The sequence below is a fragment of the Anopheles gambiae genome, chromosome 2 (assembly GCF_943734735.2).
Source record: "Anopheles gambiae chromosome 2, idAnoGambNW_F1_1, whole genome shotgun sequence".
NCBI lineage: Eukaryota > Metazoa > Arthropoda > Insecta > Diptera > Culicidae > Anopheles > Anopheles gambiae.
This window is the reverse complement of record NC_064601.1, coordinates 3,935,078-3,961,204: the sequence shown is the minus strand read 5'-3', so window position 1 is coordinate 3,961,204 and position 26,127 is coordinate 3,935,078. Positions and strand designations below refer to the sequence as shown.

The 26,127-nt window shown below is 48.7% G+C and overlaps 5 protein-coding genes and 1 long non-coding RNA gene across 6 annotated transcripts in view; 1 reads left to right on the top strand and 5 right to left on the bottom strand.

The window, feature by feature from the left end:
* Nucleotides 1-16,907, top strand: part of LOC133391070 (uncharacterized) — a 39,407-nt gene extending 22,500 nt beyond the window's left edge. The window contains exon 3 of the long non-coding RNA XR_009764563.1: nucleotides 14,961-16,907. This is a non-coding gene — a long non-coding RNA (uncharacterized LOC133391070). The remainder of the gene's footprint in view (nucleotides 1-14,960) is intronic.
* On the bottom strand, nucleotides 118-2,812 carry LOC1281802 (serpin B8). The gene is made up of 4 exons (XM_321762.6): nucleotides 2,419-2,812; nucleotides 1,101-1,886; nucleotides 609-1,030; nucleotides 118-521 (listed from the first exon to the last, which is right to left on the bottom strand). Exons 1-4 carry the CDS (start codon nucleotides 2,441-2,443, stop codon nucleotides 228-230), a joined length of 1,527 nt encoding a protein of 508 aa, XP_321762.5. The 5' UTR covers nucleotides 2,444-2,812; the 3' UTR covers nucleotides 118-227.
* On the bottom strand, nucleotides 3,873-6,339 carry LOC4577238 (antichymotrypsin-2). The gene is made up of 4 exons (XM_001238537.4): nucleotides 5,925-6,339; nucleotides 5,227-5,492; nucleotides 4,770-5,154; nucleotides 3,873-4,701 (listed from the first exon to the last, which is right to left on the bottom strand). Exons 1-4 carry the CDS (start codon nucleotides 6,001-6,003, stop codon nucleotides 3,986-3,988), a joined length of 1,446 nt encoding a protein of 481 aa, XP_001238538.4. The 5' UTR covers nucleotides 6,004-6,339; the 3' UTR covers nucleotides 3,873-3,985.
* LOC1281803 (serine protease inhibitor 88Ea) lies at nucleotides 7,046-20,305 on the bottom strand. The gene is made up of 7 exons (XM_321764.6): nucleotides 19,560-20,305; nucleotides 9,853-10,128; nucleotides 9,105-9,784; nucleotides 8,866-9,036; nucleotides 8,649-8,783; nucleotides 8,394-8,579; nucleotides 7,046-8,334 (listed from the first exon to the last, which is right to left on the bottom strand). Exons 1-7 carry the CDS (start codon nucleotides 19,585-19,587, stop codon nucleotides 8,050-8,052), a joined length of 1,761 nt encoding a protein of 586 aa, XP_321764.6. The 5' UTR covers nucleotides 19,588-20,305; the 3' UTR covers nucleotides 7,046-8,049.
* LOC1281804 (uncharacterized) lies at nucleotides 17,959-19,494 on the bottom strand. Its single transcript, XM_321765.4, has one exon. The coding sequence runs from the start codon at nucleotides 19,263-19,265 to the stop codon at nucleotides 18,045-18,047; it is 1,221 nt and encodes a 406-aa protein (XP_321765.3). The 5' UTR covers nucleotides 19,266-19,494; the 3' UTR covers nucleotides 17,959-18,044.
* A 1,285-nt stretch (nucleotides 20,306-21,590) lies between the features above and the next one.
* LOC1281805 (keratin, type I cytoskeletal 9) lies at nucleotides 21,591-24,664 on the bottom strand. The gene is made up of 2 exons (XM_321766.4): nucleotides 22,598-24,664; nucleotides 21,591-22,507 (listed from the first exon to the last, which is right to left on the bottom strand). The coding sequence occupies exons 1-2, from the start codon at nucleotides 24,128-24,130 to the stop codon at nucleotides 22,301-22,303; spliced, it is 1,740 nt and encodes a 579-aa protein (XP_321766.4). The 5' UTR covers nucleotides 24,131-24,664; the 3' UTR covers nucleotides 21,591-22,300.
* Nucleotides 24,665-26,127: the final 1,463 nt, after the last annotated feature.

The window sequence follows — 26,127 nt, the reverse complement described above, 5'->3', positions numbered from 1 at the left end:
TATTGTTTGTCCGTTGCAACTATTTGCACAGTTTTATTTTAAATGTTTTTATTTTACCATAAAGTAAAAGTTTTTTTTTTACAACGCCTAGTGATAGTAAATTGAAAACCCATTCGATACTTTTACATGTTGAAGATTTATTGGACGCATGAGATGTACCAAGTGATATTGTAAAATTATGACATTTCTACGAGAGTCAATAATATTGTTTTCCTCATTAAAACGGTTTATCCTCGTCTGAATGGATCTTTCGGCTTCGACGGTTTGCTAATCTTGGCGAAAAATAATGGCAGCTTGTTTTTTTTGTCCATAATGATCAGTGCAAACGGTTGATCAGCTTTGAAGTCCAACGTGTGCGTAATGCTAAGTGGAATGACCGTTGCTGTGGTAACGCTTGCGGCAACCGTACCATGCGGGTTGACCGTCAGGAAGGATTTTTGTTTTACGTCCGATACCTTCACATTGTCGTTCGAAAGTTGATCGAATGGTTTATTGTCTCCAAAAATGCTAGCAACGCCCAACTGTGTGCAAGAGGAGGAAAACAAGTAGGATATTTAAAAAAACATAATTACTCCGTACTCGGGTTGCATCTGACTACTAATACTAACCTTCTTAAGCGGTTCCACGAGCGAAACCGTAGTTTCCGCTTTGAACTCTGGCAGCTGAAGCTTCACCTTGCTCGGTTCATCCTGTTCGATCTCCGTCAGGATGGTGAGCAGGTCTTGTGCGGTAAACCGACGCAGCTCTCGATCGAGTTGGAACTGTTCGTTGGGCAGGAAAAGGATCATCGACATCCGATCCCCATCGTACGGTAGCTCGATCCAGGTCATACCGTGCGCCGAATCGTCAGTTCGGGTGTTGCCGTTACGGAGCTCCTTCGTCAGGAACATCATATTCACGGACGACCGTACGGGTGGTTGTCCACTGACATAGAAAGCTCCTCGCTCCGTTTTGGGGAACTTGTTCAACCACGTACCGTTGAAGTAGAGGGCATTCATCAAGAACAGCTTGGTCTGGGGATCGATCGATTCTGTTGAAGGGGAAATAAAGTCACAACCATTATTAGAGCACAGCATTTCAGAACGCAAACGTGTACATACTTTCATCGACGACCTCTTGAATACGCTGCCGGGTCTTTTCACGCGCCCAGTTGTTGATGGTTTCGGAAGCAAGTCTTGGATTGGAGAAGTCCATCTCGCTCAGTGGCACATGGTTGCTCTTGAGCGAGTCGCGGAATGCTGGCAGAAGCTCGAACGTGGTCGATTTGAATATCTGTGAAGCCGAATCCAGTTTGTTCTTGGTGATAGGTTCCTGGTCCGCCTGCGGTGTCAGTGCGCGCTCAATGTCGTGCAGATCGTTCATGTTAAGCTGCAGCACGGATTCCATCTCCAGGCGCGTTGCATTGGAAGCGCCATCAAACAGATAAGAGAGCAGCGACTGTACCATGATCGGACTGATGATGTAATTGCTTGTATCGTCGCTGGGGAATGCTTTTTGGAAAAGTTTGACCGCAAAGTCCATCACTTTTTTGTCGTATCGAACCGACGGCTTGGGCACTTCCAGACCCGCATCGCCTGCCGGTTGTCTATCCATCGATGTGCTCGCCACCGAACCGGCTCCGGACAACCGCGTATCATAGGTACAGCGATTACCGTTGCATGGTGCTGGCTCTTTGCTCGGCTGCAACGCGGAGTTGATCGTGGCGCACCGATCGGAGTAGATGGGAAGGCTGGCGATGCATTTTACGAAGTGTGGATTAGCGTCTAGGAAGGTCGCAAATTGATAATCACACTCTGACTGGCGGATTCCATTCAAAAAGCAGTAATCATCCTTTGTTGTGAAAGTAGAGCCTTTAAATCGTTGACAGGAGCCGTGCGTGGCAAGAGCTGAAAATAAAGCACACAAATGGAGAAAAAGAAATAATGGCTGCATTAGGAAAACAGGATTTGATGTGCACAGTTTCTTCGTCGCCAGTCCGACTCGATCATTAATTCCGAACGCTGAGCGAAGTACAGTGGATTGTGATAATAAACAAGCAAAACATAATCTAGCGATGAGATTAATTCCGGTTTTTCGTAGAGCCGCAAAGCAAACATGATCACACGAAACCAGCATCGACGAGCCAGTCCGGTCCGGGGGAATTCCCAGCAGCTCACGGTATGGAGGGATTTACCCATACAGCTGCGAAGAATTGATAGAATATCGAGGGACGCTTGGCATGTCAGCAGCAAAGCAGCGTATGGCTAATGCGAATTGTAGGCCAATCTGAACAACGAATCGAAGAGGTCAAGCCGTACAACTGATAAGCCTTTCAATGTTCTCACACGGCATACTCAAACCTGTAAATGCTCCTTCTGTTCTCTAGCAAAGGTAATTTTCATGGCACTATATTCACTATGCGATAAAATGTATCCATACCCACTACTAGAAGTATCCAAATCATTTTGAACTCAAAGAACACTGACTGACGAAATGCGGGCGAAATGCACAGCCACAAACTCTGCTACGGGTCTAGGGAAGAAGCTCAGCTTAGCTTCACAGTGCACAATCACGACCTCGTAGTAGGGCGACGATCGTGAGACTGCTGGCTGCTCGATTCTGGTTTGCGCAGCTCTGATGCAGGGCTCTGATAACTGGTCGGATGAGCATGCTCTCACGCAGTTGTTTTGTTCTTCCACCGGGGGAAACCTTCGAACATGTACACACAAACACACCAGCACGGGGCAAAAATGGGAGAGAGATGTTGGAGGCGGTGGCGATCATCGTAGTTCGATTGAGATGAGTCGTTCATATGGCATCTCTCGGTGATCTCGAGATGTCAAGTAAAGTACAGTGCTGGACACAATTGATGACGTCCAGTAATTAATATTGTATAAATTATGATAGGATTAATGATTGGAATTTGCATTTTAATTTTTGATTACAATGACTTTCGTAACAGTTTCGATTGATTTCTCTTTTGGTCTTAAACATCGAAGGAGGATCTTCTTACGGTGCCGGAACTTCCATATTGTCTTCGTCGACAGGCTGTTTTACAATCGGACTGCTCGGCACTGAACCGGCTTCAGTCAACCCCGTATCATAGTGGTTGCCGTTCCATAGCAGAGTCGAGGAACCAGGAATTATTGCTGCATTAGAAAAGAAATCGAGATTTGAGGTAACAAGGCCGCGTATGGCTAATGCGAATTGTAAGCCAATATGAACAACGAATCGAAGAGGTCAAGCCGTACAATTGATAACACATTCAATGTTCTCACACGGCATACTCAAGCCTGTAAATGCTCCTTCTGTTCTCTAGCAAAGGTTATTATAATCACTTCGATAAAATGTATGCATCCAAATCATTTTGAACTCAAATAACACTGGCTGACATTGAGTCTAGGTAAGAAACTTCTTAGCTTTGCTCAGCGTCCCAGCGCGCAATCAAGGCCTCGTAGTAGCGCGACGATCGTGAGACTGGCTGGCTTGCATAGCTTACCTGAATGCAGAGCTCTGATAGTTGGTTGAATGAGCATGCCATCACACAGTTATTTTGTTCTTAAAATATTCGAGAGAGATGTTGGACTCGGTGGCGATCATCGTAGTGCGGTTGAGATGAGTTGTTCGTATCGCGTCTCTCGGCGATCCATAGGCGATCTCGAGATGTCAAATAAAATACAGTGCCAGGTACATTTAATGACATCCAGTAATTAATATTGTACAAATTATTACATGCCTAATGATTGGAATGGTAAACATAGGTCGCCATGGTAAGCATAGGATCTTGAGAATTTGGATTGTGATATATCTTTGAATGATTTATTCAGTAATTATGAAACATTGATAGACATTTTTAATAGATTTCTCTTTCGTTCTTAAACATCAAAGAAGGATCATTTTTAAGTCATTTTATTTACTCGGACCTACTTGCTAAAGGGAACTTAACATTATAAGAGGTATGTACGTTTCATGCCACGTACGAAAAACCGGCTGGAATATCTCGAACTTAGTTCAAAGTCGGGTTCACTATCTTTCCTACAAACAGCGGATACTCGTGTATCTTGTCCACAATCATCATAAGGAACGGTTCGTTCACGGTAAAGTTAATGATCGGTGGTGGTGGGGCGGCACTGAGTGCCACGAATGCAAGCGAAGCGGCCGAGACCGCAGTAGTACCCTGCTCGTCAACCGAGATGAACGTCCGTTGGGAGACATCGCGCACGACCAGTGGTTCGTTTGCCAGGTTCTGAAGCGCTGAAGCACGATCAAAGATCGACCTTAGACCAAGATGCTTGAGCGCGGGCACCAGCGACAGCGAGCTGAATACGTTGAACTTTGGCACGGTCAGGTGCATCTTATTGGTGCCACGATTCTGATTCAAACTCGTAATAATTTCAGTTACATCAGCAACGCTAAGCTGCTGAGCTGATTGCTGCAGCTGGTGTCGCATCTTCGGTAGCATAAGAACCATCGACAGGGAGGAACTTTCGTACGGCAGCTCTACCCACCGCATACCATGACCATTCGTGAAATCTATCTCTCCATACCGGAACCTGTTGAACTGGTACATCATCGGTCCCAGCTGAGCGACCGGAGATCTAGAGTCAGCGCTGGGCGCCGTCTCGAATAGTCCCGGTTCCGTTTTGGTGAACTGAAACTTCCATTTGCCCTTGAAATAGATCACGCTCGCCATAAGTAGACGTGTTGAGGCGTCGAGAGCAGCTGAAATTATTGCAAACAAGACTCGAATTAGTTTTTGGTTTTCTTTGTGAGTAATTAGCAAGACTTACTGGGTGCAACGATTTCACGGATAAGGCCTTGCGATTTTCGCGCCACCCAATCATTGGCAGTAGCGGCAGCGGTGTTGCGATTGAGGAAATTCACCGGCACAAACTCTACCCCATTCTGGAGTGCTTTATCCTGGATGGGTTTGCTGATTTTCGTATCCGTTCCGAGAAAGACGGCCATCGCCTGATCGAGCCTGTTTACACTCGACCCTCGAATGGCGAGCTCTTGACTGCGCACGATCTGTCCTAGTTCCTGCGAGGTGGCAAGTAATGAGGAGCTTAGCTCGGCTTGAGCAGCACGATCGGCCCCATCGTGCAGGGTCGCCAGAAGGGTTTGTGGCAGTATTGGACAGATGACTGTGTTGTCCTGTCGGGGTAATACCATCATCTGCAAAGAGAGTACAATCGTTAATGAGCGTAATGTAAGGCGCAGTAGGCACGGGGGCGAGATCGGCCTTACCTTCATCATGTTCCAGGCGAACTGCATCGCTCCGGGCGTTTTTGGCGGTTGAGGCTGAGGTTGCTGTTGCTCATTCTGCTTCGGCGCCGGAAACCGCAGAGAGGAGTCTTCAAATTGTATTTTTTCGTATGTTTTTATTGTCTCCTGTTGAGATTTCGGTACGTACACCGGTTGAGGATAGATTTCCGAGGGATTTCGAAAGAAGAAATCCGTATTATATGCAAATTGTTGTACAGTTTGCGCCGTTGTCAGACATAGCGAGGAGGCTGAGGGGAAATAAAAAGACAGACCAAAAGATAAATCAAACAGATACGTCTAGTATGATGTATGAAGCTTTGATCTTCTGAAGATTGACTACATCCATCATGGAATCCAACTGAAAGAGGACAGAATTAGGAATTGGGTGGCATCGCTCTTCCGAAACTGGCTACTCCGGCAAAGGTTACAGAAACCAGTCTGCCCACTCCTCACGCGTGGATAAAACGCGTCGTGTCACAAGATTCCACTAACACCACCACAACGCCCGATTAGAGATGCTCCGCTCGCAAAACGGAAAACTCAGTCGCCTGTTGTATCACCTTGACCACGAGGCTTTTCAGTGCCGCGTGCGATCGGTATGATCGATTCATTAGCATCTTCCGTCTTTATTATTGTAGCACACTTCTACACACATACGGGAACATGGGTCAGGGACTTACCAAAAATGAGAAAAATCCAGCATGCCCGGTTACTTGGCCGGAGCAAAAATTCACCATCCACCAAACTTGTTACACTCATCGTGACGAACTGACTGACTGTTGGTAGTGGCGCTAAAGCCGAGAGTGTTGATGCGAGGTGCTGATTTCCTTACAGCGACCTTACACTCTGCCCACACTACACGGTGTGCCACACACACCCGACCACGACCACGAACGATAGCCGCGAACAGGTTTTGCCGCGCGGGATTTCCGTTGTTAAACAACGTCGTCACCGCGATGCGCACGCTCGGTGGTGGTGCGGGCCTGTTTGCGAGAGCGTTTATTGTGCTAAATAGGGAGTTGCGAGCGATCGTTGCAGATTGTGAATCTGCCTCGGCCGCTGGTCGCGTAGTGACTGACGGACGGCACACGGACTGCGTAATGCCGCCCGCCATCGGGACGGTTTGGGTGTTTTGGTGCGACTTCGAACGCGCAAACCTGTTATGCTGAGCGGTGACTTGTTTTATGTGATCGTTCAGAAGCACAGCCGGGGATCGGCCGGTGTATGGCAATCCACCTAGCGCTACCTGATCGACGTGATAGTGTGAGAGTTGTGCATTATCGCTTGAACAATTATCACTTGCAAGAAGGGTCGGAGGGCTCACGGGTTGGCAAAACATGAGTCACCATGGTGCAGGCGCACTTGTTTATGAGTGTCTAGGGCAGAATAGAGTTTATCTTACTATCAGTAAGGTGTAGCGTCCGTTGCGATGGTAAGCTATTGATGATGGTTCCGCACTATAAATATGCGTAGGGATTATCTGCAATCTAATACGAACGGGTTCTTTAAATGTTTTTGGAAACTCAAGATGGAAATTCCTATTTTCAACGAACGCGCTCAAAAGTAGTTGCCACAACTAGAACTAGTTTGTGCTCGAGAGGCGCGCCTGAGCGCTATAGTTTTATGCAAATAAGCAAATCTGTGAAACATTCATGGTAGCATGAATTCAACACAAAGATTATGAAAGTCGTTGTTGATTAAGGACAAAGTCACAGTGAACCCAATAGAAGATGCATATATTTGTGAACACTTTAAAAGTTTTTCTTTAACCCAAATCAAACCAAATTGATAATTGCATGCATTTTGATTTTGCGTACACACACACTTTGTGTACAGTTTTTATTAAGAGAATGGTACAGATAAAATTAGTCCTGGTTTACATTAAATAATCATAAATAATCGCTCTACCTAGGCATCTATACATACTAACTGCGGCCACTACATACTCTATACATCCGTACGATCGCTTCCGGTTGTGCTGGTCTATTATCCTGTTGCATAATTTAAACCAAATCGTTCCCGCCATGTTGCTCTAGGCTTTGTAATCGATGCGCGAAACCAGTCGGTGCCAAACGGTTGAGTACGATTTCAAAATACTTTTTGTACCGAAGATACCATATCTTGAAACGATCATGTTGGTGTGACGGTCGCTTTCGTGAGATCGATTATTAAAACGGGGTCGCATCTGGACGCATCGTTACGCATTCAGCTTCGTCGTTTCATCGTCATCTAGTGGAGCCTTCGGAACGGCTCCAGAAGAAGAGATGTGTGTGTGCAGTATGAGAGGACAGAGAGAGAGAGAGGTGTAATTAAATCATCGATTTAATTGGAGACTGTCTCGTCCGTTGATCGTTGTGGGTGGGGGATATTCGTAGCTGAATGTTTATCTAAATGGGAACACCTTTTAGGCACAGGAATGCCTATATAAAGGCTTGCTGGAAGTATCTCACCGGCATTTTCAAAAAGTCAAAATTGTAAAAATGTTGTTCATGTTGTTCAATGCTTCAGTCGCCGTGGTGAAATATCACGGCGGGAACGAAACGGCCAAAAGTTTCGGACGGAGTACTTGCCCCCTATGCAACAGGGATGTGCAGCGAATAAATCGAGCTCAATATAAGCTCTAACTATCGCCAACCGAAGAGGAGGATACTTGCTAGGCGTTTGTACCTAGCAATCGTTGTACACTTCACAATCGTTCTATCACGTACTGACTATGAGGGTAGTGGACCGTAATTTAGGAAAGCTAAAAACTACGAATGCTGGACAGTGCCTTCATTCCGGCGGGGCGTGGGAACAGTTACTCCTCTAGTCGACGTACGGGATGTCCGTGATCTTGCCAGCAACGATCACGATATCGTCCACGACGTCGCGCACGAAGAACAGGAACGGCTTGTCGGCAGTGAACTGCTCCTGCTCGTCGTCGATCGTTTTCGCCTCGACAATGTTCGTCGCCGACAGGGCGTTCTCGCTGCTGGAACCTTCGTCCACGCGGATCGACACGTGCTGCACCAGCTCGTCGACGTGGATCTTCTGCTCGGTGGTAATGCCGCTCAGGTCCGCCTTCGAGGTGAACATGGTGATGAGTCCAAGCTGCGGGGAACGAAATGCAATTACAACTGTGAGCTTTGGAATGCTTGGCCGAGGCTTACCTTTGCCAGTGGCTTCTCAGCACGACTAGTGGTATCGATGCGGAACTTGGGAATGCAGATCTGGACCGGCATTTGCACCAGCGACTTTTGCACGGTGCTGAGGGTATCGGGGTTGAAGTTCTTGATGAGCTCCTTCAGCCCGTCCTTGTTGTTGGGAACCATCAGCAGAAGCGAATAGCGGGAGTTCTGTGGAGAAGATGAAAATGGAACATTAGTACACATTCCGTTGAGTGGAAATTGATTCCCCGGACTTACATTGTACGGTAGCTCCAAGAACTTAGCATCCAGCTGTTCATCCTTTCCCACACCAAAGGTACCCTGCGATCGCATCATCATGACTGGTCGTTCGTCCGTGTTGGTAAAGAATTTACTTTCCTCCGTGCGAAGTTGCTGCGAAGCAGGAAATGGAGATATTGTTATCACAACATATTCTCATGTTATCTCTTATCTTTCGTATCCTTATCTCCCGTACCTGGAATGGCGTAGCCCAGCTGCCTCTGTAGTACAGACCGTTGAACAGCAGCATCTTGGATTCGTTGACCTGCTCTTCATCGTCTTTAAGATTCGCCTTTCGTCCAACCAAAGAGTTTCCACTCAGGGCCGACGCTATGTCTCCGGTTAGGAACGATCGGCGAACGTTGAACTGCAATAAAGAACGAGTTTTTCCGTAATTAATAGGCACCTCAAACCTTCGCAACTTTCGTACCGTACCTTCCTTCGTGAGCCTTGACTTTCGACCGCTTGCATGACCTCTTGCTCATCGTCCAAACCCAGCTTCTTCAGCGATAGCGACATTTTTTCGGGCTGCTCATGATCGACACGATCGATCGAGTCGGGCGTTTTCTTCATCTTAGCATCGTCAAGGTCAGCGTCGGCCGCCACTTCGTTCATCGCTTCCATCTTCTTTTTCGCCAGCTCTTCCTTGATTTTGGTCGGATCAACGTACTCCTTGTCGTCAATGTTCTTGTCAAACTTTGGGTTTTCATCGTCGATCTCGTCGTACTTGGTACTGATGCCAGTGTCCGTGCGCAGCTCGTCCTCCACCGGTAGGGCCGACTTGATCTTCAGCACCTCAAAGTCAACAATATCCTTGCTGTTGCTATTGTTGCTACCCTGCTCCAGCACGAGGTTGTCACCGTCGGGACCGTTGCTCTCCTCGATGATCTCCTCCTCGACCACCACCGGGTCGAGGGAGGTTTTGGGCTCATCAAAGTTGTAATCATTCCGCTCGATGTCCCGCACCTCTACGGCGTAGTTTTGCTCCAGCACATCCTTGTACGCCTGCAGCACGCTGTTGTTTTTGTAGATGTAGAACCAGGTTTTGAACTGCGGCTCGTCCGTTGGATTTTGGCCGCTCAAACGCTTGAGCGAAACATCAAACGCTTTGCGAACTGAAAGAGAAGAGGAGATAGAAACGGGCTCCCGTGTGCTGGAAGAGAAGCCAGCGTGTGACACTCACCCAAATCCCTGTCCGTGGGAAACTTGAACACGTCGTACAGCTCCTTCAGCGTTTGACCTTCCGCCCCTTCGCTGATCATGGCCAGTATCGAGGAAAAGCCGATCGGCGAAAACACATGGTTGCCCGGCGTTTCGGCGGCTCCCTTCAGCAGGCTGCTCGTGATGATGTTAGTCGAGACACCAACCAAGCTGCGCGGCTCGCCGCCATCGCGCGAGTAACGCTGCTTCGGCAAAGCGTTACAGGCAGGCGTTACCACGGCGAGCAAGGCGCAAACCACTGCGGACGGGAGAAAGACAATCGAAATGATGCATTAGTCGGGGGGGAGCAACAACAAAAAATGAATCAATTAAACATGAATGATTGCAACGGCTTGCCGCAGGTGAAACTCCATCCCATCTGTTTCGTGCCGCACCCGCTCACGAGAGAGTACTAATTTTGTGATGAGTTTTCCCCCGCGCCAAGGGATTTCCCCAGCGGGAGAATGTTTCGCTTACGTTGCGGCAATTTATGTACGCAACGACATGCTTTCGCACATAATGCGGCAGGCAGTTCCCATCGTATTTTGTCGGAAAATCACATCATAATCAGCTAGTGGAGTATCACGTGCGGGCTGCGTTGCAATGGAGGGTCACCGAATGGCAACCGAAGCCAACATCAGGGTGTGTTTCGCAGATCGTGGTCATACTTATGAGCGATTTGTACCACCGCACCCAGCTGGATGACAGTTTCCTTTTCACACCCATTTGCCCCCGGTATCATTATCCAACGGCGGTTTGATTCGTAACTCCCGGGCACCCACCGAACAGCCGGGTGAAAGTCCGGAAACCCGCAATGTCGGCATCATGTTTGGAGTTTTTCCTTCTCTTTCTCCATTTCATTAAAAAAAAGAGTCATTACCACACCCAAACACACACATCTCGCCACTGTTGCACGTTTCGGCCGCCAGCCAAATGCAGCGGAACGGATATAAAAGGGGCGATATAAAAAAAATTGAAATAAAGTCACACACCGCACGCAATCTCTTAGCGGGGCAATAAATGGAGGCTGTGTGCGATCAAATTAATTCAAATCGCTCCATCTAAACGCCACACGGAAGAGTTCCAGCTTCGGGATTTTATGATTTCTTTTTCTTTGATGCTTCAAAACTGTGGAGAAGAAAATTTGCCCTCGTGTTGTGTTCTGCCAGTGCGCTAGAAACATAATTGAATGTCGTGATGAATTAACAACGGCCCGGAAGGAGGAGGGAGAAGGAAGCTTATACCGGGTGAGGGGGTAGTCTAACGGGCAGATCGCGTTTGGCAGCCGCGTATATAAGTCCCGGTCCCAAATGTGGAAGACGGCGACGGTGATTTATTCATGAGGCACACAGCAAACCGCTGATAACGGCACTCACTTTCGTGTGAAAGTCGTTGGGTGTTTGGTTTGGGGAGGGCATTTGGTTGGGAACAGATGTACGCCCTGCAATCGGAGCAAATCAACCGCAGAATGAAGCAAGAATGAGCTGGGAAGGAAAGCCAACAGCTAATCTTTATTTTAGATAACATGTTCCCAACGCATCCGCCCTTTCTCCGTCGCTCAAAATTGGTAGTGGTACACTTTTGCCGTCTCAACATTTATGCCTAACGAATGTGCCCGAAAAGTAGGTGTTAATGATGGCAACCTCACCGGGCCAGTGCAATCGATCGATCGATTGAAATGCATCCACGGTGGAATTCAGCTTTCGATTGGTGTTCCGATCCGATCGCGCTTGGGATCGATTTCAATTTCGATTAACCGCGCGGAGAAAGTCCGTGTGAGCATGATTGACTAACCGTTTGACAAGGCGAATGTTTAAATGAAAAATGGGAAGCTATTTCCCAGCTGCTGCTGGCGAACGCGAATCAACAACGCAACCACGTGGGGAGTTTGCTGTTTGGTGGTGAAATTGGAAAATACAAGCAGAAAGTGTGTGTGTGTGTGTGTGTATGTGTGTGTGTGTATTTGTTTGGGCAGAGGAGAGGTCTTTTCTATTTTGCAAGCTACTGCTGTTGTACTGTCCAGAGTCGCGCTCCAATCCAGGAAGCTCATAAATTTTGGGCAAAATAAATGCACCGCTCCAAATCCGCGGGTGGCCCATAAATCTCGACATGGACAAATATTGTGACTTGCCTCCTACCACACCCCCCCCCCTCCCTCCCTCCGGAAGGGTTGCTCAATTGAAACAAACAAAACCCCCGTCGTCGATGCTTTCCAAAAAGGAAAAGGACAAAGGCAAATCCGCCAAGAACAACGGCGGACGGTGCTGCGCACAGAGTGGTGAAAGCTAACGCGCGGTGATTGAGCTTTGAGTTTTGGTTATTTTGCATTTTGCACTTCTCGTTCCCTTCGTGGTTTTGGATTTTTGGGTACAGTTTTTTACACTACATTACACTCTCAAGAAGAAGTAGAAGAAGCAAGAGCATCGAGGCGGTGGTGTGAAGCTTTCGGTGACGCATTTCTTTTCGCAATTCCGCGCGAACGTCCTTAAAGCAACTAGCAGCGATTGAGCATGACACCAATTCTTTGGGACAAGAGGTAAAACAATCACCCGGTCCTCTCGCGGCCAGGCAAAACATAGCTTTGCTTTTGTTGCTTTTAGTCTCACTTTGCGCGAGTGAAAGCTGGCTTTGCATTTGGGGGCGGAAAGGTTCATCACGCGGTTGCTCGCGCCACGCTGCCGCCGCCCGCCACGACAGGTCAGTTTGAACTCTGAGCGGTGGTTTTTTGGGATGCAAAATGGCAAAGCTGCGCAAGTGAACAGTTGCGCTGTACGTGCGCGGAATCGTGATGGTGTGAAAGGTTTATGTGTGTGTGTGTGTAATTTGCAGTATCCGGGATGGAGAGATGGCTTTGTTTGTTTGGTTTGGAATTTATTGGTAGCATGAAAGAAATGTTCCATTTCAGGCTCATTAGTCTAAACATCAGAAGCTAAACCTTGGCTCAGGACATGTAATTAGGGACAGTTGTTGTTGCATCGATTTGTGCTAGAAAATGGTTTGCCAATCTGAAGCGCAAAGAGCATACAATGGCAATCAATCAGGGTAGGACAGAAATGACGCTTTAAACGACAGCAACATTCAATTAGCGTTACTTTCACTATCAGCAATTTAGCGCACCTCAACGATGTCCCCCAGCTGGCAGATACTTTGCCTCGTTAAAACTAGATCAAGCTGCTGTCTTATGTTTTTTTGCATTCTCCATCCATCCAACCGTTAAACGATCGGCCGCGTTATGCCTGATAGATTGTTCGAAAACAGCAGCGAACGACAAACACGCGATTAGGCAACCGGCACACACGGGTCAATCCCGCTGGCTTGGTGCTGGACCGGTGTACTTGGCGGTGCATTTGCATCCCCCTTGCACTTGCGGGCAGGGTGGTTTTGACCACAAACACCACCCCCCATCATTCTCTGGCTGCATCATGGCCACGGATCATCTCATCTTTCTTGCGCGATCCGAGCCATTTGGTCATGGTCAGACAGGTGCGCAATCGCGATGCCGAACCAACGAACCAACCACAACGCCACAACCACGTTCCGATACCGTTCACCACCAGGCGCGATTTGCGTTCCGAGTCACGGTTGGTGGTCACGGTTGAATGCAAGGCGCGCAGGATGCCTCCGATGCGCGCGAGATCGTGAGTGAAGCTGTTGTTGTGCAAAGCTTCCGTCCCGTGGCCAAGGGTGCGGACCGTTTCGAATTCCACCACCCTCTCTCTCTCTCTCGAAGACCCCAAAACGGCGGCGGGTGAAGCTTATGATTTCTTGACTTTCCACCGTGCTGCTGCTGCTGCTGCTGTTGCTTTCCAACCGCGCTTGCCAAGCGTTCCGACCAAATTTGGTTGCATTTCTTTCTACCATCTGGCCGGCCCTCGCGCTCGGAGGGGAGTGATGGTGGTGGTGATGTGGTGTAAAAACATATGAAAGAATGGCTTTTCCTTCGCCATAGAAAGTGCGGGAAAATTTCATCTATTTAAGCACCCTCCCCCTCTCCCCTCATGCAGCGCTGCTGTGTCATCAGTGCAACCGATCCGGCTGCGATTAAGCGACTCGGAGTGTCATCGTTTTGACCAGGGTAGGCCATTATTTGTTCAAGCGATCGTTTCGATGTCTCCACAGAAGTCGGGAAATTAGAGCATCATTGTTTCACTGTGCAGTGCGTTTTTTTCCGAAACCATTTCCATTCAATTTCGGAACTCCCAGCACGCACATTCACCGAAAAACCAACATTGCTTCGATCATGATAGATCTCCAAAAAAAAAAAAAGCAAAAAAAGCGACAGCAGCTTCCCAGCAGCTCTTCACTTCACATACTTTCAAACGCTCTCGTTTTCCACAGCCCACCCCACCCTACCACCTGCGTTCATTGCGCTGTCTTCGCCTCCAAAAAAAGCGCCCCTAAAATAAGAGCGAAAGTGTGATGAAACGATGATTTAATGCGCTTTTTTCCACCATTGCGCTGTTTAGGTGCGAACCTTACAACAACGATATAAAAAAGGAGGCAGTTTATAATACGACCACTTTGGTTGGTGGTGGCTGTAACGGTGGGCGGGTGGGGGGAGGTGGATTTATGGTAACGGATTTCGCACGACGAAGTACTGAGACAGGCTTAGTGGGTTTCCCACAGTGGCGTACTGCTAAAAGTTACAAAACAGCCAAAGGAAAGCAATTGACCAACGATCGGAAAAGCGATCGGGGCGTGGTGGATATGCCTCCTCATGCTGCGGGGCTTTGGGAGGTTCAGCTGATTGGACCAACCCTCCCCACAAGGTAGGTGATAATTGCAAAAAAATACTGTTTGAAATGCGCAGATAAAATGAAGCTATTAAGCGTTAATTGAAAGAAAATCCGTTTTTTGTGTGCAATTCAATTCGGTTAGCTGTTGTTTTTTCATTGCCTTATCGGGTTGGGTTTGTCTGCGGTCGTCTGTGACGTCAGTATGGGTTTGCAGCATAATTACAATATAATAAATCATGTGCGAAAACCACCTCCGTACCTGTGAACGGGAATTTTCTTATTAAATTGTAAACATCAATCTGTGCTGGTTGTTGGAAAATTAACAACCAAGCTCTGTTAACTCCTTCTTCCCCAGTTTTTCTTTGCTCCGCTCAACAATCGAGAACTTTCCCTGCTACGCTCCACGATTAGCTCCAATTGGTGCAACATAACCGACCCTGCCATGTTTCGAACCGGGAAAATCGGGCAACATGTTCGCCCGTTGCTCGAACGAACACTGGTTGCGGCCCTTTAGCGCTGCTGCGCTGGTGTGATGTTGATGAAAAAACATGAAAGCTCACTACCCTTACACACACCTGAGACGTTGCAGGGGGTACCTCTTTCGGTATCTGGCGGAGGCCACCACCCCGAGCTCAATCGAAAACCAGCTGATGGACGGCGATGGGCTTGCTAACAACGCTGTGTGTCGGATGAAGACGCTCTCATTTCCCAACGGCCTGCTGTTGCGCCGCAATGAGGCCGCAGATGTGTGTGTGCTAACCAGACGTGTGCTGCTACGAACCGCATCGGACATCAAATCCCGATGGTTATGTTTTATTAGATCAATCAATCCCCACACGATTACGCTTCGTTGGTAAGCTAATTTTTATCCCGTGTATCGACCAAAGGCTGCCGCTTGCCTTTGTAGTGTACAGGCTCTAGCGAAGATGTCGAAAAGAAGCCCGAGAACATAAGAATGAGGTGCGCGCGAAGAGGTGCGCTGCAGAACAACACAACAAACCACTCCCGGAGCACAAGAAATGTAGGTGAAACTCGTAAAAAAACGGCTCCATCAGTCGTACAATTTCTCCTCCTACCAGTCAGCACTGTTTGCGTGTTGTTCTACCCGAAACAACGCCCAAGCCTGGTTGGCTTACCGTTTGGCCCATTTTACACACCTACCAGACCTGTGTGCAGTGACTTCTCTTGAGATCGGTTTCACGATCAGTTTATTGAACTTCGGAACGGTTCGTCGTCACCAACCGAGGGGTTTTATTTGCGTACGTGTGGGCAGCAGAAGTGGGTGAGCCGCCGCCTGCTGACCTTAATCGATGTTGACTTCTTTGCCAGAAGTTCTCCCGAAGCGATCGTGGGATCGTCCCCCCTCTTTAGTTCTGGTAAGGTGGGCAGAGGTTGTTGCTGTTACTTGAGAGACAGTGTACCGTTGCGGGCCCGATGTTTGTGTGTGCCTTTTGACGACCATGACCCATTAAATCGAGGTCCACACGATCGTGATCGCGCGTCAATTACTGCGAGGCGGGTGGCTTACGCTTACTTCCTCGCTTGGGCAGGTTCGGGGTACACTACCAAGTTATGCGGCTATGTGTGTCAAACTATCGGTGGGCAGTTCTTCCTTTCGCCTCCGACGGGGCAATTTAACGAGGTGTTAGACCTTCGCGCGAAGGATACCAGTGTTTTCGAACGAGTGATGATGCGTTAAAATATTCAATGCTGTTAACAAGCAAATGGACGTAGTTGGTGTCGTCTTCCGGTACTAGCGACCAGGAAAAGCTGCCTTGAGCATGAATGCACTGTGTACGTGCAAGGCTAAAGGCGAAGACAAGGCGATATCTACGCGATCGTGATCTAGAAAACCAATATTTTGGTTAATGTATCATGTCCCAGCCAGTCTCATCAAAACGTCCCTACAATTTGGTGATTCTGCGGTATACTTTTCACTGCTCTATTTGGTTGGTTAATTTCTGTTTACCCTGCTCATCCAACCGATCTGTCGTACATTATGATGCATCAAAATATAACGAGTTGTTTTATCTAAAAGCGTCCGCTGTGTTTTTTGGAGATTTTCAATTTCCATCACACCCGGGAACCCCAAAACACAGGAAGCGAAGCCGGGCAGCGACTTGCAAGAACACGATCCACAGGAAGACCGTTCGGTTATGCACCGTTACTTTCGTTAATTAGTGCTCGAACGATCAGCGGGTCGAAAAAAGAAAGAAGAAAAGGGAATTTATATTTAAAGCCAAACGGGAGACAACTCCAAAAGAAACCGGGTTGACCAGAACTTCATCGTGGGGGGGGGGGGGGGGGGGACCTGATGGGATAGGTAGGTGGTGGTGGTCGTGAATTGACAAATTAGCACATCCGTTGCCCGGGTTTTTGCTAGTCCCGAGCGCGGCTGTGAATTGCAGTCTCCGTCCCAGCATTTGGACAGCCGATGCTAAAGCCCCGTTTAACGGAGTGTAATCAGCGCCGAGGGGATAATCCATTCTCTTGAGGTCTGGCCATCGTCGCGCTTTTTTTATGGCCCAATCGAGCCCCACCGATTTGATCGTAGGGTCGCGCGGAGATGCTTTCGAGATTGTGCCAAGAGCGGGCCGTTTATTTCTTTCCCAATGTCCGTTCGGCTTGGGCTATTGACCCGCTTTGCCCGTGGTGGTTCTTCGTGGGCCAGCTTCTGTCCACACGCAAAGGGGAGCAAAGATGAATGTGCCCACATTGTGCAGCCCACCGGAGGTTGTGTGGTGCCGTTTTTTTCTCTCATTCTCCCACTGTGTGTGTCTTAAGGTCTTGTTCTGTGTTGCCAGTGGCACAGCATCCCATGGAGCCCTTTGCATGTATGTTCGGGGAGCATAGGATTGGAAGCAAACAGGTTCTGTGCGAACGACGCGTTGAAATGGACACACAAACCAACAAACCGACGAAAAAAGCAAGAACTTGTTCAATAAACTTAACCCACCGTATATGTTCAGCTGAGAAAACACCACCCGCAAAGGTTTGCCACCACCGCAGCCGTAGATTAAACGGGCAGGATTCTCTATTCGATTTGCGCAGATCGCGGCAGAAAGAAGCCACAGGGCAGAGTGGTAACCCACACCGAACTCCGGCCGGCATATAATGGACGGGGGGCAAGAGTACAGTTATAATTGCGGATTCCCGGACCGCCGCATCTTGTCGGCATCTACCGCGCCCGCCAGCGACACGACACATTATCTCACATGCAATCGAGACGGCACGGGGGAGCATCATGCACAAACACGAAGTGGAACACGCAAACGGTGGAAGGACGTTTCGAAGACTCTCTGGACACACTGGGAAGATCTTTTCCGGGGAAGGGGAAGGGTGAGACATAAAGATCGGTGATCGGCAGGCGGTGTATGCAACCGAAACGGAATCCCCAGTAATTGGAGATAGCTTTATTGAGCGAACAGGGCAGCACACTTCAGGTAGCGACCGAGGAGGACGGGCTGATCCCAATGTTCTGGAAGTATTGGAGAGTCTTGCCATCGATGGGGGTGTTGAATTTGGCCATCAGATCATCTACGCTCTGCTGTAGGTCGGGATGAGCCTTCACGTCCACCAGGCTGGGCATGACGTGTGCCAGCTGTGACAGACGGTACACATACTCGGGATCTTGGACGAGCGTACCGTTCTCAGCCGTAAGTGATTGCAGAAGCAAATCGACCGAACTAAGCCGCAGCTCATCGCTGGGAAGTTGGGCGATAAAGTTGACAATGTTGGGAAGCGTATCGGCACCGGGTTTGGAACCATCGGGCAGTTTAAACAAACGCTGCCTCAGAGTGTCAAAGTGGTCCGGGAAGTGTCTTGCGATAGACACGAGCGTGGTGAAGGAATTCTTGTACAGATTGTCACGTAGCTGCACCACTTGGTCGTTCAGCAGGTTCTCACGGTTTTCTAGCTCCGGATTCACCACAGTGGCCAGCTCGACCGCGTGAAGCGTCTGGAGCATTGGGCTCTTGGATGACTGCACTAACTGGCCGATCAGGTCGTACATACTACGCTGCTTCTTGTGCATCGGCAACGCCCAGGCGTACTTCAGCAGTTCCTCGACGTTGGCAGGCTGGAAATAATTGTCCAGCTTTACGTTGTCACCCATTTCCATGAAGCTGTAGAAAACTGCCCGTTCGATTCGTCCCGATGCAAGCGTACTGCGATAGACTTCCTTCTGTAACGGTTCCAGCGCTTTCCAGGCGTCAAGCACCTGCCGTTTAACTTCCTCCTCCAGCTTGGCTAGATCGGCTTTCATTGGTTCGAACAGCGTCTTAAAATTGCTCATAGCTGCATCAATCTTCGACACCACGTCCTTTCCGCCCAATGATCCCGCGGGTGAAGCGGGATTCTGGCTTCTCCACCTAATACAGGTAAGCGGCACTAGATTGTACTGGTTCGCTTGGACCTTGTTTTCGCAATACTTGTTGAGGGGACATTTTTCCTGCTGCGACACTGATAGCCATCCCTTGACCGAGTCTAGCAAGCGACCCACTTTCAATCCACAGATCTCCTTCTCCGGTTTGGGAGCTTCTTCACCAACGACAACGTGCAGTTGCGCGGAAAGGGATACGAGCAAGATTAGCACAGCACTTAAGCCACGACACATTGTAACTCGGAGCTGATTGATTTTATGGGAAAATGGTAAACGCATCGATGGTGCGAAGGACTTTATACTACAGGTCGAATATTGGTTCAGTTGTAAGATATCCCACAACGTGTTTGCAGACCCTTCAACAAGATTAATTATGTTGGAAGAAGTTGTTCTCTGAGAATCTTCGCGTCGTTACACAAGCAATCATGATAACATCATCATCAGAGGCAATCTCCTCTCATCTCCGGATCCGGATTGCCGAACAAAACAAAAGACGCATTAACAACCTGCACCTACTCACTCCACTCAATTATCACGAGGTAATTTAATTTGCAAAAAATAAAAGTAACTTACGTATTGTTATCGAATTTCCGGAGGTCATTGTCGCTGCTGCCCTCGGGAGGGGTATGTTACTGTATCTCACCAACGGTCACAAACGGTAGCCACAACACCACTCAGGACGGAAGTGTAAACAACCGACAACTTTCTTCTTTCTACGTTCAATGTCCGGTCGGGGCGACCTCTGGCATCGGGCGTGCCCGCGAGAGCAGCTGAGAGGAGGACGCGAGTATATTTATTTTAAATGCCACACACAATGTTTAATGTGGTGTACGCAAGTAACCCGCACCGCAGCAGAACTTTCTCCACGTGCGTGGTTGTCCGTGTGATCGATGTACAAAGCTCTTCAATTAACACCAATTTCCACTGCTTCAGCACTGTAGTTCACTGTTTGTTTTTCTGTTTTAGATGTTGTTCTCACTGATTGCTGGTCACTTGCTTGTAGGCAAAATACACGCGCACACAAACTCGCACGGCTGTGTTCCTGCAGGATGGCTCGCGATCCCGGCAACGTTACACAATGGACTGTTACCTAACGGCGGGCGGGAATCGAGTTTTATACACCGCGACCGTTCCCGAACAGGTCCGCCTGGACGCTGCCCAGGTGTCGGGCTCTCCTGGTTCGCGCAACTCCCTCTCGCGCGTGGTTCTGCGGGAACCGCGAGCAGCGCGAAAGGATGAGATGAGATATGAGGGATGAGCACCAAAGGGGGCGCACACACCGAGAACCGTCCGCCGAGCGCGCCCAGCGACGCAGTTGGACTGTGCCGGGGTGCGATCGTTCGCTGGCACGCCGGCGTTCACTTCGGCGTTGCAGTCCCGACCCCGACCATCCAACCTACCCCTTCCACGGCTGTGGCACGGCGAGTTGCGTGCAGCCGAAGTGAGCATTATTCTCTCGGCAAACGGCTTTCTTCGCAGCACTAACGCACCGAGCAAACGGTACCCGAGACACGAAAGCGAAGAAAACGGTGAGCGAGAGTAGCAAACAAACGTACGTTTGGTTCCGTGATCGCGATCACCATCGAAAGCTGCACCACAACGAAAGCTTTGGGGTGGAAAGCTTCTCTTTCTTTTTTTGGAGTAACGTAAGATGTAAAAGGGATGATAGAATGACTTGCTGAAAGAATGCCTATTCTGGGCTGAGGTCATCCGAGGGAGAGTTGCCGTTGGGTCGGTCGATCGATCTTTTCGGAAGATCACCTCAGAAAAGATATAGGTCAACTTGGGTCCGATATCTTCTGCTCAACGAAGGGAAAAAATCGGAGGTAAATTAAAAACGTTGTTGACGCTGCCTGCTCGCCTTCCTGCCGCGCTTCAAGCATGCAATTACGGCTCAATAACAGGTTTGTGGGTGTTTTTTGCATGCACAAACACACAAAGCATGTCCCGGTTTAATATCTGGGAGAATGATTATCGAAAAAAGGGCTGTAGCATCAGCACAATGTATGCAAATTGGGTAACTCTTTCTTGTGTCGTATGTCGCATCCCCGTCCAACGTTGGTACAGTGTAATTAAAAACAATCCGTTGTCCAAGTTGTGCCTCAAACGGATTATCTCTATTGACTAACTCGCCGTTGCTAACGCAAACAAACTGGATTAACAACAACCAAAATCACTAAATCGTTTGTCACCGCTAATTGGCAGACTGGGAACGATGGTGGGAACCTGATATAGAATTGGATAACGCCGCAACTTTTCGAGCAAAATTTGTAACCCTCATTCACTGAGCAAAGCTCGCACAAGAATGCGAACCTCAAATCCACCGTTATGCCCTTTCGACTGTTTGTGTGGCGTACGAAATGAAACGTGCCCCCGGGCAGCTCGGCACTAACTATGACTACTCGTCGACATTGTTGCTATTATTTCGTCGTGCGTTCGCAAACGTAAACGCATCGAAGGGTAAATAAACATTGCCCGTCGGTCACTCGAACGCAGGGTGGATGGCCATGTGACACTGCAGTTAAGCACATGAAGTTGGAAAGGTCCGTAAATGTGTATGTCGGATGTGTGTCGGAGTGCAGAAAAAACTCTCCTAAAGCAAGCTTTCTTTTCATAATCTGCCGATTAATAAAATTTTTCTTTAATCATCTTTCAAAAATGCCTTACTTTCAATCTTTCCTCCCTTCTAAAAACTTACTTTACTGATTCCTGGTCATAAATATAGTGTACTGTGTTTTCGATTTTATTATCCTTCTTGGCGCGGCACGTTTGCTTGCATGCATCACTACTAAATGGTACTGCGTGGTGGCTGAAAGACAACGAATGACAAAACGAGCGCTGCGATGCTAGAAATAATCCTATCAAAGAAGCGTGTTGCCTTTCCAGTCCATTCGACCACCATCGAAAGCCATTTGTTTGCAGTGATTCATCACTGGCACAGTACAATTTAATACGTTTTCCCTCAAGGAAGCGCCATTTTGCATTGCGCAGGCTCTGTATAGCATAAAATCTATCGAACTAAATGAAAACAATTAAAATAGAAGAAAAAAGAAAGACTGTTCTTCCCTATCTGCGTCTCGAATCGGATCATCCTTGTCTAGTAGTCCACGCTGGAGAGCCAACTAATGGTTAAGAAATGAGAAGAAAAGCTTAAGCCTAAAAACACGAAACAAGACAACTGTTGCCTAACGCTTATGAAAATATGTTCTGTTGAGCCGAACGACATTCGTCAGTCGGCGGGAGAGAAAACTTGGCGGCTGGTGCTTGATTACGGTCGCGCTGGAAACGTGGGGAAGAACCTGCCCATTGTCAATCTACGTTTTCTCCTCCTTTTCCTTGTTGTAGCGCTCCAGCTCCTTGAGGAATTGTGCTTTCGGTTTCATCACGTTCGGCCGGTCGCCACGGCAGTTCGGGCAGAACCAGCGTCCCTTCGGTTTCGAGATTAGCGAAACGCAGCTGAAGTGGAACCACTCGATCGGGCAGAGATCATTATCACAGAGGATCATTTCGCCGAATGAAATCTGCAAAGTAAAGGAAAGTAAATTAGTAAATAATATCGAACCAATGGGAGTGTGGTTGAATTCTTCCTCCTCCCCGTCCAAATGCCGTACCTGATCACACAGACAGTAAGTCGGCTCGTCCGGATCGATCGTTTCTTCGGCCGCCGGCGTATCTTCCCGAGCTTCCCTCGTGGCCTGAGATCCACGGCCGCCCGTTTTGCGCTTTTTCTTCTTGCCCGAGTTCGCACCACCGGCACCACTGCCACTGCCCGTGTGATTGCCGCTTCCGGTGCCCTTCTTGCCGCTGCCTTGGTTGGAACTGTTTAGCTGAGAGCTGCTGCTGCCGGCACCACCTGCACCGCCATTACCGCCATTGCCATTACCACCGTTGCCGCTGCTTCCAGAGCCGGAACTCGAACTGTTTGCACCACCGTTTCCACCGTTACCGCTCTTGGCACCGCTCCCGCCCAGCGTTGAGCTTTGCGCTTGGCCGGATCCGGACCCGCTTAAACTATTATGGCTGCCTCCCGATGTACTTGCCCCTCCGTTGCCTCCACTACCATTACCTCCGCTGCCTGATTCCTGCTTAATGCCACCGCCAACGTTCGTTCCGCCGCTGCCACCGGAGATTGCAATACTGCCCGACTGACCGCCGTTACCACCCGATCCGCTGCCGGAACTGCCACCCGACCCAACGGATCCCCCGACACCGCTTCCACTGCCGCCAATAACGTCCTCGATTGGGTCCACATCCATCGCACTAACGCCACACATCGAGTTTGGCGTGTTGGAACCGTTGGCCGAGCCACCCGTCTGCTCGTTGCGCGTCCGCCGGGCCCTTTTAGAGCTACGCTCATTGCTCAGTGAACCGCTGCCGTTGTTTCCACCGTACATTCCGGAACCATTACCACCGCCAAGTGTGCTTCCGACACCGTTACCGCTCGTGCCGTTGGCCGTGTGCATGATATGCGAGTTGGAACCGATTCCTCCGTTGCCACCGTTGCCACCGGAGCTACCATACCCGCCGGAGCCGTTCGATCCGCCGGCCGTTCCATTGCCCGTCACTCCGTACTGTCCCGGCCCGTTGCTCGAGCCATTACCACCGGCAGCACCGGCCAAACTCGTGCCATTGACGTCCCGACCGCCATCGAGCGTCTTATCGTCGCGAGCATAATCCAGCCGCACGAAGAACTCGTTGCCAAGATTGACGAAATCCTGATCTAGCTGGCGTGTTTTGTGATCGATCAGGTCCTGCAGCTGCTGGATGATTTGAAGCTTTTCGTCGCCCAACTCTTGCGCCGCGATGAGACTCTTCTGTATCCGGGAGGTGACCCGCTTCAGCGTGTTGCTCTGCTCTGTTGATGCCGTCGTGCCCGGGGCTGTAGTGGACGAAGCGGTGGTCTCAGTTGTGCTGCCTTTCGTGGCTCCGGATGATCCAGCCGCAGCCTGCGCCTGATTGAGGCTCCATTGCTCGTAGTAACTGTTCACGTCCCGCAGATGGCTCCGGTAGAGGACATCGATTTCGCGAATACGGGACAGATGCCGCTGCACCTCATCCGGCAGGTTTTCCACCGAATCGAGATAGTTTTCGACGTAGTTCGTCGAGTAGTGGGCTTCCACCGTGACCGCACCGACGTTTATCATGGTGCCGCGGAAAGTAGACCACGGTCGGGGCCTGGAGGAGGAGGGCGTTTTGTTTTGTCAACTTTCGGACCAAAGTGGCCACAGGTTTTCCGCTTTTCAGTACACACACGCTATCAACCTAACCTTACGCGAGCATTCCCCCTAATGGGGCTACATCGTCTTTGCCGTGTGTTCGTCTGGAGTGAAATGAACACACCGGAAATGTTACGACCAGCCGAATCAGAGGGTACAAATCGTTCCACGACCGAGTTATGCACGGGTAAAGTTTCTTTTTGCACAAAGCGCCGAGATGCGAACAGGTTATTTTCCCTCTGGACGCGTGTTTTGCCGCAAGAAATGCGAATGAAATGCACCAGCCCGACGATTCACAGCTTTGGGCAAACGTTCGATACTCACGATTCACGACTGTGCGACGTGTGCAACGTTTTCGCAGGAAAAGAAACCAGATTTTCCGCTTTTGGCCAAGTTTGTTTTTGATTCGTAAATATATGCTTTGAAAAATGGCGACGATGCACGAAAGTGTGACAGTGGGAGCGTGGCGGTCAATTTACAAATGACATTTGATGGAACGGAAATTTTAATTGCTTCAAATTGATTCAGTATTTTAATTTTATATGTAAATCCAGCACATATTATGTAAATATTAGAAAAAATATGGGCCTGTATCGCTTTACATTATTTTTTTTCCATGAAAATAGCATGTTTTGTTTTGGAAGTCCCAAAAGCGGCAGCACAAGCGAGAACAATGAACCGCCGTCAAATGTATCTGGTCAAAATATGATTTAATGGAAAAATAAACATCTTTGAGCCATTTATTCCGGGAAATTTTGTTTATGGTGTAAAACCTCGAATTTTACCAATTTGAATTAAACGCTCAAGTTATAACAAAGGCACAAAATCGCAAAGTAGAAGAATAAACAGAAGGCTGAAGGTGTTGTCAGTACAACGATCCGTAAACGAATGATCTTTATTTTGACATTCAGATTATCGCACAGTTGTCACGGAGATGGTCATATTCTGATCCGGCATATTGGGCTCTATGGTCTTATCAGGGGTCAAATCTCCAGGATATTACAGCTCGGCTATCCTGACAAACAAATTGACCTCAATTTGAGCGGCTTACTGTAGAAATCTTCAATACTTATTGAACAGAGCTGGCATGAGAATAACTCACATACTTTCAATCACAACTGCTTTTCTGACCAACATCTCCTCCGGAAGTCTTGCTGAAGTTTACGGAAGTTACAGCCAAGCATAAGGACGATGATGATATCGAAAGGTGTTGATCCGGAATGATGTCGTCATATGATGCGTAAAGTTGGGTCAATTTCAAGGTGGGTGTCAATTTCAATCACAGCTGCTTTTCTGACCAACATCTCCTCCGGAAGTCTTGCTGAAGTTTACGGAAGTTACAGCCAAGCATGAGGACGATGCTGATATCGAAAAGAACTGATCCTGAATGATGTCGTCATGTGATGCGTGCGGTTGAATCAATCTCATAGTGGGTGTAAGTACTGCTGCCGCTGATCGGCATCTCCTCCAGAAGTCTTGCTGACGTTTACAGAAGTTACAGCCAACCATAAGGACAATGTCGATCAGGATGAACCTGAATACTGAACGACACCACAATGATTGTTGTTCAACAGCTCAGTAGGCTACAATCGATGCCACAGCACTCGAACATGACGCGGCGGTAGAGGGTGGTAGCGGAGTCAATCCATAAAGTGGCGGAAGGCAATACACACGATAAACCGGAGGCGATGACAACACGGCGTGCGGTGCACATACAATAACAGAAGTGATGCGCGAAGCTTTTCCAGTATTCCAAGTATGAGCGATTATGAAACAATAACCAGCGGCCGTATTAATACTAAATGGCGGTGTCATTGTCGTGCAAGATGAACAAGATGGCGGCCACACTAAATGCAAGTGCTAGATGGCTGGTGTCTTTGGGGTTGCAGGGATCGATATCGTTGTGCCTGGTGAATCTGGCGTGA

What these genes read in the sequence shown, in the direction of transcription:
- LOC1281802 (XM_321762.6), bottom strand. Translation starts at nt 2,443, where the DNA reads ATGATTTGGATACTTCTAGTAGTGG. An exon ending in TCAAGAGGTCGTCGATGAAA is followed by an intron (nt 1,031 to 1,100) that starts GTATGTACACGT and finishes CCCCTTCAACAG; the next exon opens with AATCGATCGATCCCCAGACC. An exon ending in TCGTGGAACCGCTTAAGAAG is followed by an intron (nt 522 to 608) that starts GTTAGTATTAGT and finishes TCTTGCACACAG; the next exon opens with TTGGGCGTTGCTAGCATTTT.
- LOC4577238 (XM_001238537.4), bottom strand. Translation starts at nt 6,003, where the DNA reads ATGAGTGTAACAAGTTTGGTGGATGGTGAATTTTTGCTCCGGCCAAGT. An exon ending in CTGGATTTTTCTCATTTTTG is followed by an intron (nt 5,493 to 5,924) that starts GTAAGTCCCTGA and finishes ATTTCCCCTCAG; the next exon opens with CCTCCTCGCTATGTCTGACA. An exon ending in CCGTGAAATCGTTGCACCCA is followed by an intron (nt 4,702 to 4,769) that starts GTAAGTCTTGCT and finishes CAATAATTTCAG; the next exon opens with CTGCTCTCGACGCCTCAACA.
- LOC1281803 (XM_321764.6), bottom strand. Translation starts at nt 19,587, where the DNA reads ATGACCTCCGGAAATTCGATAACAATAC. An exon ending in CGGAAATTCGATAACAATAC is followed by an intron (nt 10,129 to 19,559) that starts GTAAGTTACTTT and finishes TCCCGTCCGCAG; the next exon opens with TGGTTTGCGCCTTGCTCGCC. An exon ending in CTGAGAAGCCACTGGCAAAG is followed by an intron (nt 8,335 to 8,393) that starts GTAAGCCTCGGC and finishes CGTTCCCCGCAG; the next exon opens with CTTGGACTCATCACCATGTT.
- LOC1281805 (XM_321766.4), bottom strand. Translation starts at nt 24,130, where the DNA reads ATGATAAACGTCGGTGCGGTCACGGTGGAAGCCCACTACTCGACGAAC. An exon ending in CTTACTGTCTGTGTGATCAG is followed by an intron (nt 22,508 to 22,597) that starts GTACGGCATTTG and finishes TTTACTTTGCAG; the next exon opens with ATTTCATTCGGCGAAATGAT.
- LOC1281804 (XM_321765.4), bottom strand. Translation starts at nt 19,265, where the DNA reads ATGCGTTTACCATTTTCCCATAAAATCAATCAGCTCCGAGTTACAATG.